At 43.7% G+C, this 12,422-nt stretch overlaps 1 protein-coding gene across 1 annotated transcript in view; it reads right to left on the bottom strand.

Annotated features, from left to right (window-relative positions):
• Positions 1 to 2,510: 2,510 nt before the first annotated feature.
• LOC138977293 (G-protein coupled receptor GRL101-like) overlaps positions 2,511 to 12,422 on the bottom strand; it is a 19,641-nt gene continuing 9,729 nt past the window's right edge. The window contains exons 4-8 of the mRNA XM_070350193.1: positions 11,480 to 11,615; positions 9,869 to 10,984; positions 8,999 to 9,307; positions 7,704 to 8,047; positions 2,511 to 3,307 (exon numbers count right to left, since the gene is read on the bottom strand). Of these exons, the coding sequence (XP_070206294.1) occupies positions 2,995 to 3,307; positions 7,704 to 8,047; positions 8,999 to 9,307; positions 9,869 to 10,984; positions 11,480 to 11,615 (2,218 nt within the window). The 3' untranslated portion in view covers positions 2,511 to 2,994. The remainder of the gene's footprint in view (positions 3,308 to 7,703; positions 8,048 to 8,998; positions 9,308 to 9,868; positions 10,985 to 11,479; positions 11,616 to 12,422) is intronic.

Here is a 12,422-nt window from a genome sequence, read left to right as displayed (position 1 = left end):
CAGAGCTTTGTACCAGTGGAAACGATGGTAAGCGAGTAATCTTTCTCTATTTAACTGAGACATTTTAACCATATGTAACAAGGGGAAGGATAACTCGAACATCAGCGTAGAGTGTGCATGGGTTTATTCATCTACACATCCACATCACCTCACACCTAGAACATGCCAGTATAAAACAACATAAGAAAAGTGTACAAGATCAAAGTATAAAAATCAACGGAAAAGTATTTGTCAGGACTGTAGTGAACACAAAACTATTTGCAGAAACATCAATAGGTGATGAATCATCAAAAACAGGAATAGTCATAACTATGTACAAAGAGATCAACAAGTCGCGTAAGGCGAAAATACAACATTTAGTCAAGTAGCTGTCGAACTCACAGAATGAAACTGAACGCAATGCAACGCAGCAAGAACGTATACTCGCAGCATCGTCAGTCCACCGCGGACGGCAAAGGCAGTGAAATTGACAAGAAGAGCGGGGTAGTACTTGCGCTGAGAAGGATAGCACGCTTTTCTGTACCTCTCTTCGTTTTAACTTTCTGAGCGTGTTTTTAATCCAAACATATCATATCTATATGTTTTTGGAATCAGGAACCGACAAGGAATAAGATGAAGGTGTTTTTAAATTGATTTGGACAATTTAATTTTGATAATAATTTTTATATTTTTAATTTTCAGAGCTTGTTTTTAATCCAAATATAACATATTTATATATTTTTGGAATCAGAAAATGATAAAGAATAAGATGTACGTAAATTTGGATCGTTTTATAAAAAATTTTTTTTTTTTACAATTTTCAGATTTTTAATGACCAAACTCACTCATTAGTTTTTAAGCCACCAAGCTGAAATGCAATACCAAACCCCGGCCTTTGTCGAAGATTACTTGACCAAAATTTCAACCAATTTGGTTGAAAAATGAGAGCGTGACAGTGCCGCCTCAACTTTCACGAAAAGCCGGATATGACGTCATCAAAGACATTTATAGAAAAAATGAAAAAAACGTATGGGGATTTCATACCCAGGAACTCTCATGTCAAATTTCATAAAGATCGGTCCAGTAGTTTAGTCTGAATCGCTCTACACACACACACAGACAGACAGACACACACACACACACACATACACCACGACCCTCGTCTCGATTCCCCCCTCTACGTTAAAATATTTAGTCAAAACTTGACTAAATATAAAAAGAAAGAAAACACCTCATGAACATCCATCTAATATTGTTAAAATCCACAAACAATCCCATTAGACACACCTTCCGCCCAAGCCGGTGCTTACATTCTGCTGTGAAAATTAATAACATCACTTCCAACCACACATCTGTCTAAACTCGCGTGTGATTATGTTTGTAATCACACACACAAAAGAAATTCTGTTTAGTTGTGGTGATCGATCATATATATATCGTCAAGATGTCTGACGCTGACAGAAAGGTTATCTTAAGGGAAGCAACTCTGCTACCAGTATATAGTTATAATGGAATGGTTATACCCCTTGAACAAATGCTGGTAGCCTCCGAAAAACGACCCCCCCCCCCCCTCCAATAAATGTGTAATACATCTCAATTTTGTTTATGCGTGTGTGTGTGTGTGTGTGTGTGTGTGTGTGTGTGTGTGTCGGGAGATCAAGTATCTTTCTTCTGGCTGTTGTTTTAAACTACGGTGGTAATGTAGTTTTTTTCCACGGTCCGTGAGTGCAGGATGTTTCAACTCCCCGCAGTAAGGAAGGGTGTTGGGTTTGGGTATGTGACCAAGTGGAGGGATAGTCTTATCCCATGTAAAGGCCTGATCAGATCTGAGATGGTGAGCCGAATGGTCTTAAAGAAAATAAATTAGCCCCTCAGACTGAAAAACAGTAGGTACTCGAGATTTTAAACCGGTTTTTTTTCACAGATAGCAGTGTTTCTTTCAGGGCTTCAACAACGATCTTCTTCAATAACAATTATAACAACACTTCATTTTCCATTAAAAAGCATTACAAATGGCATGTACTATGCAGAAACCGTATTACCCAAACTAAACCACGAAATCAGCAGTCAGCGCCAAAACGCCGGAACCAAGAACATCCTTCTCCTCAATGACAATGCAGGTCTCAATAAAATAAGGACCGTAACTCAGTTAAGTTCCCAGAAGTCAAAGAACTATAAAGAATAGCAATGCCGCATTCAATCAATGAAGGTAATGGGGCAATTCTTGGGTGTAAAGTGATTTCTGTGTATTCTGTAATAACTTTGGAGAAGTCGGAATGTAGTCTGCTATAATGTATCGATTGTATAAGATTGTTATGATTAAACACACACACACACACACACACACACACACACACACACACACACACACACACACACATTTACTTGCTTACCGACTCTGAGTTAAGGGAACATTTCAGTATTCTTGTAAAGTTAGAAATTAAGAATGTGTTCAGTAAAACATGTGAGCATTAAAAAAAAATTAAATCTTTTGTGTTGCCAGCTGGGGTTTATGCAGGCATTTTATTGACTGTTTTACCTCGACATTTATCAACAGTTACGCAGGCATGTACAAGTACGAACATTAAAACGAATAAAAGAAGAGCGAAAATAATTGAAACAGAATGAGGTTACAGGAAGAGCCAGGACTTGTTTTATTGGCTCATACACAATGCAAAAGGGTGACACAGCGTTAAGCATCTTTGCCCTTTGCGAATGCTGGAATGATTGTTGTTGTTGTTGTTGTTGTTGTTGTTGTTGCTGTTGTTGTTGTTGTTGTTCATCTACCCTTCCAGCTGTATTCGACAGACTCTTTTTGGCACACATGCTGTTGTCGCACCTGTTGTTCTTTAGTTAATTGTAGCTGCACTTGGCACAAGAGGTCAACTATTATCACTATCCTGCCTCCGTCGCTATAGCATAACGTTCACAATTCCAAGAAAAAGGCAGAAACAATTAGCTCCAACCACCTGTTGATAGTTAACGGATACAGAATTCATCTGACACTGGTGTTCATTACCCAGTGCTCTCCCCCTCTTCAGCTATCTGAGCCAACACCTGCTTCAAGAGACGCTCGTCCCGGCCCCGCCCCCGTCTCTCCAGCAGCATATTGATGGTGTAGAGGAAGGGGTTGAGGGCGGAGTTGAGCGGCAGCACCAGGATGGCCAGACCAACGCTGACCTCCCCTGGTATGGCCACGCCCCTGGCGGCCAGCAGGCCCAGCAGACCAATGGGGAACCAGCACAGGAAGTCTGACAGCGCCACGCTAAACAGACGGCGTGCAATCCTCATGTCCGCGGATTTTCTCGAGGTGTCAGTCACTGCCACGCTGTTGGTTTAAACAAAACTGTATTCAGTTTTAGTATCGTGACATGCAACATATGACATAGGGGTAACAAACTCAAGCAAAAAGCTTATATTAACGAATACAAGCAACGCTGTTGGTTCAAACGCAATGTCATTCATATTTGCACAACATATATCACAGCAACAGACATAAAAGGGAGATTAACAAGTTTGACATTTATTTCACATACCCTGCCCTGACTTTGGTACAACGAGATGTTAACGAACAAGAGTTGACTTTCACCTTCTTTCCAGCTTCAATAGAAATCTAAACAACAAGAACAGTGACTGTGGGTGAAGTAAACAACCAGAACAGTGACTGTGGCAGAAGTAAACAACCAGAACAGTGACTGTGGGTGAAGTAAACAACAAGAAAAGTGACTGTGGGTGAAGTAAACAACAAGAAAAGTGACTGTGGGTGAAGTAAACAACCAGAACAGTGACTGTGGCAGAAGTAAACAACCAGAACAGTGACTGTGGGTGAAGTAAACAACCAGAACAGTGACTGTGGGTGAAGTAAACAACAAGAACAGTGACTGTGGGTGAAGTAAACAACCAGAACAGTGACTGTGGGTGAAGTAACCAACAAGAACAGTGACTGTGGGTGAAGTAAACAACAAGAACAGTGACTGTGGGTGAAGTAAACAACACGAACAGTGACTGTGGGTGAAGTAAACAACAAGAACAGTGAATGTGGGTGAAGTAAACAACAAGAACAGTGACTGTGGGTGAAGTAAACAACCAGAACAGTGACTGTGGGTGAAGTAAACAACAAGAACAGTGACTGTGGCAGAAGTAAACAACCAGAACAGTGACTGTGGGTGAAGTAAACAACAAGAACAGTGACTGTGGGTGAAGTAAACAACCAGAACAGTGACTGTGGCAGAAGTAAACAACCAGAACAGTACGTGACTGTGGGTGAAGTAAACAACAAGAAAAGTGACTGTGGGTGAAGTAAACAACAAGAAAAGTGACTGTGGGTGAAGTAAACAACCAGAACAGTGACTGTGGGTGAAGTAAACAACCAGAACAGTGACTGTGGGTGAAGTAACCAACAAGAACAGTGACTGTGGGTGAAGTAAACAACCAGAACAGTGACTGTGGGTGAAGTAAACAACAAGAACAGTGACTGTGGGTGAAGTAAACAACCAGAACAGTGACTGTGGGTGAAGTAACCAACAAGAACAGTGACTGTGGGTGAAGTAAACAACAAGAACAGTGACTGTGGGTGAAGTAAACAACCAGAACAGTGACTGTGGGTGAAGTAAACAACAAGAACAGTGACTGTGGGTGAAGTAAACAACAAGAACAGTGACTGTGGGTGAAGTAAACAACAAGAACAGTGACTGTGGGTGAAGTAAACAACAAGAACAGTGACTGTGGCAGAAGTAAACAACCAGAACAGTGACTGTGGGTGAAGTAAACAACAAGAACAGTGACTGTGGGTGAAGTAAACAACCAGAACAGTGACTGTGGCAGAAGTAAACAACCAGAACAGTACGTGACTGTGGGTGAAGTAAACAACAAGAAAAGTGACTGTGGGTGAAGTAAACAACAAGAAAAGTGACTGTGGGTGAAGTAAACAACCAGAACAGTGACTGTGGGTGAAGTAAACAACCAGAACAGTGACTGTGGGTGAAGTAACCAACAAGAACAGTGACTGTGGGTGAAGTAAACAACCAGAACAGTGACTGTGGGTGAAGTAAACAACAAGAACAGTGACTGTGGGTGAAGTAAACAACCAGAACAGTGACTGTGGGTGAAGTAACCAACAAGAACAGTGACTGTGGGTGAAGTAAACAACAAGAACAGTGACTGTGGGTGAAGTAAACAACCAGAACAGTGACTGTGGGTGAAGTAAACAACAAGAACAGTGACTGTGGGTGAAGTAAACAACAAGAACAGTGACTGTGGGTGAAGTAAACAACCAGAACAGTGACTGTGGGTGAAGTAAACAACAAGAACAGTGACTGTGGCAGAAGTAAACAACCAGAACAGTGACTGTGGGTGAAGTAAACAACAAGAACAGTGACTGTGGGTGAAGTAAACAACCAGAACAGTGACTATGGGTGAAGTAAACAACAAGAACAGTGACTGTGGGTGAAGTAAACAACCAGAACAGTGACTGTGGGTGAAGTAAACAACCAGAACAGTGACTGTGGGTGAAGTAAACAACCAGAACAGTGACTGTGGGTGAAGTAAACAACACGAACAGTGACTGTGGGTGAAGTAAACAACCAGAACAGTGACTGTGGGTGAAGTAAACAACCAGAACAGTGACTGTGGGTGAAGTAAACAACAAGAACAGTGACTGTGGGTGAAGTAAACAACAAGAACAGTGACTGTGGCAGAAGTAAACAACCAGAACAGTGACTGTGGGTGAAGTAAACAACCAGAACAGTGACTGTGGGTGAAGTAAACAACAAGAACAGTGACTGTGGGTGAGGTAAACAACACGAACAGTGACTGTGGGTGAAGTAAACAACAAGAACAGTGACTGTGGGTGAAGTAAACAACACGAACAGTGACTGTGGGTGAAGTAAACAACAAGAACAGTGAATGTGGGTGAAGTAAACAACAAGAACAGTGACTGTGGGTGAAGTAAACAAAGCTAAAAAACAAAAGAAGTCGTTAGCCTACTCACCAACACAAGGACTATTGAATATAGCTTCAATAGAAGTTGAAGAAGACAGAAGATTATACAAATAACAATTAGACTAGTAATGTCTATCCCCGCAGTGACATACCCATTGTATTGATATTGTAATTATAATGTATCTATTCCAACGTTGTAAATATACCATCATGCCAACTCGTGCAAATGTGTCATTGTTTTGGGGTCACGTAATGTCAGTATATTGCTTGAGTTCCTGTCGTAATTGTATAATTAGGTTTGTAGCATGACACTTTCGACTCAATCATGTTTATTTGGATGCATCCTTCCAGTGCAAAACCATTATGTCAATGAGCGCCTCTGGGGTGGTGACGCGAGACAACTCCTGTGATCTTGCCACGAGGTTCCGCCTGTTACCATTGTCTTTTTACCGTATAAAATGCACGACTTACACACGAACTGTTACCAACGCGACATGCTATTTGGGACCAATGCACGTTTTTTTCCTTTCTCGTGTGATCTTGCCGCGAGGTTCCGCCTGTTACCTGCCGAAAAAAAGAAGGGAAGGAACATAACCTCACCAGAACCGCCCATTACCATAGGTTAGTGCAGACTTTCACATATCATAAGCGGTTCTGTATCTACGTTATATGCAAAACATCACCAGCCTTGTTGCTTTCTATGCACACTGGACCATTGATTTCACTGTGCAAAATGCATTTATTTAGCTTTTTTTTTTTTAAATATTGTATATAACTTCAGATGCTCTAAATGCATGTTAAATTCTTAACAGGTCAATGGTTTTATATGACACCAGTTGTAAGGATGCTTATAGTCGTAATGCAGATAACATACTAAACAAATATGTAATTTGTATGACTTCAACTGCAAGGATGCTTATAGTCGTAATACGGATGCTCATAGTTGTAATACGGATGCTAATAGTTGTAATATCGATGCTTATAGTTGTGATACGGATGCTTGTAGTTGTAATACGGATGCTTATAGTTGTAATGTGGATGTTTATAGTTGTAATATGGATGCTTATAGTCGTAATACGGATGCTCATAGTTGTAATACGGATGCTAATAGTTGTAATATCGATGCTTATAGTTGTGATACGGATGCTTGTAGTTGTAATACGGATGCTTATAGTTGTAATGTGGATGTTTATAGTTGTAATATGGATGCTTATAGTTGTAATACGGATGCTTATAGTTGTAATACGGATGCTAATAGTTGTAATACGGATGCTCATAGTAGTAATATGGATGCTCATAATTGCAATACGGATGCTCATAGTCGTAATACGGATGCTCATAGTTGTAAAATGGATGCACATAGTTGTGATATGGACCCTTATAGTTGTAATATGGATGATTATAGTTGTAATATGGATCCTTATAGTTGTAATATGGATCCTTATAGTCGTAATATGGATGCTCATAGTTGCAATACGGATGCTCATAGTCGTAATGCATGTGAAATCCTCAACATATCTGCGGTCCACTGATCCACACGATAAGGAAGGTGACTTCAATGCAACTGACCTCTCTGGCTGACATTTCTAACAGGGGTATTAGTACTTGTTTGACCTTTTACAGCACATGAAAAATAATGTCTATTTAGATGTAAATATGTGACCATACTTAGTATAAGCTTAGCTTGTTGTGTGGTCCCAATTGTCCCTGATGTACTCTATATATTTATATATATATATGCAACCACATGTTCTCGGAATACAATATTGTTTAAACCAACTGACCTGTCCATACTGTTGGCAGTGATGGCGGCATAGATGGAGGCCTGGCCTATGGCGATGAGCATGAAGAGGATAAAGTTGAGGACGATGATGACACCAAAGGCGTACTTCTGGCCGGGAAATTCCCCACGAGTGACGGGCAGCGGGATGCAGATCCCCGTGCTTCTGTAGAATGACCAGTGTGACGTCACGGGCAGCAGGGGCACGGCGGCCATCACCATGGCGACGAGCCAGACGGCGGTGCACGTGAGATGGGCGGAGCGAGTGTTGAAGCGCAGTGTACTCAGCGGGAAGCGCAGCGCCAGGAAGCGGTCCAGCGTGATCAGGCAGATGATGAAAGCAGACACCTACAGATAACAAAATACACTTTATCCTACATACGTGTGTAACCGAGTGCCGCCGAAACACTACGATCACCTCGGGAAGCGAAGTGCAATCAAACAGGTTTGAAAATATTAGGGTTAATTTCTTAGCCCTATAAAAACTGTTATGCAAAGCCGAAAGTTTCCATGAACATACAGACAATCGGAAACCACCAGACCCTATCACAAACAGAATTCTACAACACACCGGTGTTGACTTTTAAAGGCCAACAACTCAGGTGCAGAGTCTGCTGTGAAAGGAGCGGTAGACTCCCCTGTCACAATCGCCCCCGTTTAAAATGAACTTCGTCCCGAAGTTCCGAACCGGGGGACCACTGTCCATCCCAAGTTCGCAGAATGGGAACAGCACGAAAATGTTCAGTGGTCATATTATGCCATTACCTGAACATATCATGCCGAGTCCCATCCCTGCTCGCAAGCGCCAGATGTAACCGAGTGCCGAAACACTACGATCACCTCGGGAAGCGAAGTGCAATCAAACAGGTTTGAAAATATTAGGGCTAATTTCTTAGCCCTATAAAAACTGTTATGCAAAGCCGAAAGTTTCCATGAACATACAGACAATCGGAAACCACCAGACCCTATCACAAACAGAATTCTACAACACACCGGTGTTGACTTTTAAAGGCCAACAACTCGGGTGCAGAGTCTGCTGTGAAAGGAGCGGTAGCCTCCCCTGTCACACGTGAAAGAGACCACCCATTAGATTACTGAAGCGTATACTCGCACGTGTTTATATCCTGTTAATGAGGTCGTGTCACGCTAGTCTGACAGGGATCTAATTTTCCGTTGCTCATAATGAAAAAATCACCGAGACGAACGACCTTATGGGAACCCTTTTGCGCTTGCACTTACATACACATCGCAATCACAAACCCTCACAAAGAGGCGTACACAAAAAATGCCAACACTAACCTCATTTGACATCAACGACAGATACCCCGCTACGCCACACCCGGCGCTGTGCCTCCACCCCACGTCCTCCCAGAGGTATTCATCCCGGTACAGGCGGTCAGCCACCCCGATCACTGCCAGGTACACCCCCATCAGGAAGTCGGAGAGGGACAGGTGGGTGACGAAGACGCTGAAGCCCGACTTGCTGCTCTTGAGGCAGAGCGTTCTAACCACGAAGCAGCCCAGGTTTCCCAGCAGGGCCAGGGCGGCGAATATGGAGAGGCAGACTCGATACAGGTCAGAGCGGAGCAAGGACTCACACGACGATACCTCAAGACAAGACAAGACAAGACAAGACAAGACAAGACAAATTCTGTATCAACGATCGTAATGGCATAATTATAAGCAAACAGTTGTTTTTTTACGTCCAGCCCTCGCCCATAAGAGGAACTTATCTAGTGATAATACGTTTTATAAATGTTAAGAAAACATTTAAAAAATAATAAAAGCACACAAACAAACGAAACAATAACGAACACAAACACACACAAAACACAAACGCAAACAAAAACCCTGAGCAACCAACCAACAAACAAAACAAAAAAAACATCCATACAAACTAGCATCAATCATTAGTATCCGGTCTTAGTGCGTCAAGAAAAGATTTTCATACAAACAAGCAAAAAAACGTAAAATGTCGAGAGAGAAATAATTCTCCGTGAATTGAGTAATAGCATAAAAGGAACATCTACGTTGCACGTATTATTAAACATTAAACACATTCACAAAAGACATGCCATGAAATAATTCATGAAGTATACTTATCTACTGAAACGTGTGAAAGGTAGAATCAAACAATGTAGAATCACACAATGCACCAGAAATGTTCACCTCGTCAAAAGGAGCCCTGCAGTTGGCCAGGTTGAAGCCAGGGGGCAACGTGGCCTGACAGCACAGCTTGTAGTTGTCAGCGGCCACAGACTGCAGCCGGTCAAGCCCAAAAAGTAGGTCACGCGGAAAGTAGGTCATGGGACAACCAACTAAGTCGAGGACTTGGAGAGAGGGCAGTGTGTGCAGGACTTGTCCCGTGACGTCATCCACTCCGCAGTGAGAGAGATTGAGTGTGAGCAGGCCGGGGAAGATGGACAACATCTCTGTGTTCAGTGTGGGCATCTTCACGCCAGACACGCGCAGCGTTCTCACGGCAGGGAAAGAAAGGCCTTGTGAGTGCGAGTCAAACAAAGACTGGAGCGGGTTTTTAGACAGAAACAGGTGCTGAAGATTGAGCATTCCGCGAAGCAGATCCGCGCTGACGTCATACAAGCGGTTGTGGCTGAGGTCAAGGCTGCGGAGGTTAGGGAAGGTCAGATTGCCGACACTCTGAAGGCCGCAACTCGACACGCTAAGGTGGATCAGGAGGTTGTGCTCAGTCACCCGTGACGGCGTCAGACCGCTGCCGCTGGCGTCAAGGTATCTGATGTCTGGGTGAAGCAGGTCTGCCGGGAAAGGAGCGTGACAGGCGACACTCAGTCCATGGCACGTGCACCCTGGTGGGCAGGCGATATCACAGAACAGCTCGTCGTCGTGCTGTGGACACTGGTACACGCCGTCACACACGTGCGTTGGGTGCACGCAGACACTGGAGGCGCGGCAACGATACAGACCACGACACGTCACTCTCTCACACCCCTCCTCATCCTCTATACCGGGGCAGTCGTTCACGCCGTTACAGAGAAGGAAGAGGGGCAGGCAGTAGCCGTTGTCCGCACACTGGAAGTGTGTTTCTGGGCACGGCGAGGAGGAGCTGTTCGCGTCCACCGATTGAGGCAATGGAGTGATGAGGAAAGGGAACTGGTCCTTCCACGCCGCGGAGAGAGGGATGAAGTTGACCAGTGAGGGGGGAGGGGGAGTGCGGATGTTAGACTGAATAAAGAAGTGACATTGGTCTTCGTCTGACCCGTCCAGACAGTCATGCTGGCCGTTACACAGCGCTGACTGAGGCACACACTGCGACACATACAACACATCATGTTATACCGAGTGTAGTAGTAGTAGAATTAGTGGTACATGTAGCAGTGTTAGTTGTGGGACTGGCGTATAATCGCCTCCAGGCCACGCGGCCCACAAGCTGACCCATTGTTTGGTTGTGTACTGACAGAGTTTTATATCCTTACTCGTAAAAGTCGACGAATCTTTCTAATAATTGTGTGGACTTGTCCAGAAGATTTTAAAAACTGTAAGTGCTTGGTGTAAATTTGAACGTATCTGGAAGTGGATTCCAGAACGGTGCTCCCCTGTTACTGAACGTGTTTTTTTCTTTTGTTAGTTTTACAGTGCTCTAAAAATAGTTTTCTTTGTGAGTTCCTCAATGGTAATCGATTGCCTTTTTAGAAAAGGGTGCAAAATAGCATTTCCGTACTCTCTCACTCTCTCTCTCTCTCTCTCTCTCTCTCTCTCTCTCTCTCTCTCTCTCTCTCTCTTTCTCCCTCTTTCTCTCTGTACCTGGTTGGATGTAGCACACTGTAGCGGGTCGGAGCCGGAACACGGAGCGAAGACACAGAAAGTCTCATCACTGCTGTCCGCACACTGCTGACGGTGGTCACACACCAGGCTGTATGGCACGCGCTGCGACCCCGTGCTGCACGTAAACATGGCAGGCAGTGACGTCATATGGAGTGACGTCACGGGGACCGGACATGACGCACGTGAAGGAACTCCCCAAACCTCACTTTCCGCATAACCATGGCGACCGACCCAACACGCGCTTTGCACGTCACAGGCCATGAAAGCATGAGTCAGGTAACCTCCCGGACATGTGACAGCCGGAACAGGAAGTGACGCCTTTCCCGGAAGTGACACATGAATGCTTGAGCTTTTCCTCTGGTTTTCCTTGTGTTGTTCTTCATGTTTGGACAAACTATCTAGCTCACACAATATGTCCACATATTGTTTCTGCTCGTCACATTCTACGCTAAGGCTGGCAACAAAGTCAGTAGATTCTTGTTCAATAATGCTGCAGAATGACCCACTGTACATGGTAGTTGCATTGACGAAGAAAGCCACAGTTCTGTCTGCCCACATATGAGTGTGCCTGTATCTGTTTGAGAAAAAAATAGGGTAAATCATTTTTTTACAAAAGATGTATGCAAAAGCAGTGTTAAGAGTGAATGGACGGGTGGGAGGGAGGAGGAGAAAATGTAGACAGTAGCCCCGATGAGACTTCTTCAGGGCATTCATGGCCTTTGAACAATCACTAGATACTGTGTTAATTAGTATCTGCTATACTATCACGCCCAACACTTAGGCCACTTTGTTTGCCTGTATCACATCCTGTCTGCGCGTTCTGGTTTAAAATCTCGCGATGTATCCAGACATCTGTCGTGACGAGCCAACTTTCAAACTACACTGGGGATATTCCAGATACAAAGGAGACATTTTTGGTGTG

The sequence above is a fragment of the Littorina saxatilis genome, linkage group LG9, assembly GCF_037325665.1.
Source record: "Littorina saxatilis isolate snail1 linkage group LG9, US_GU_Lsax_2.0, whole genome shotgun sequence".
Lineage (NCBI taxonomy): Eukaryota > Metazoa > Mollusca > Gastropoda > Littorinimorpha > Littorinidae > Littorina > Littorina saxatilis.
This window is presented reverse-complemented; position numbering and strand designations above follow the sequence as displayed.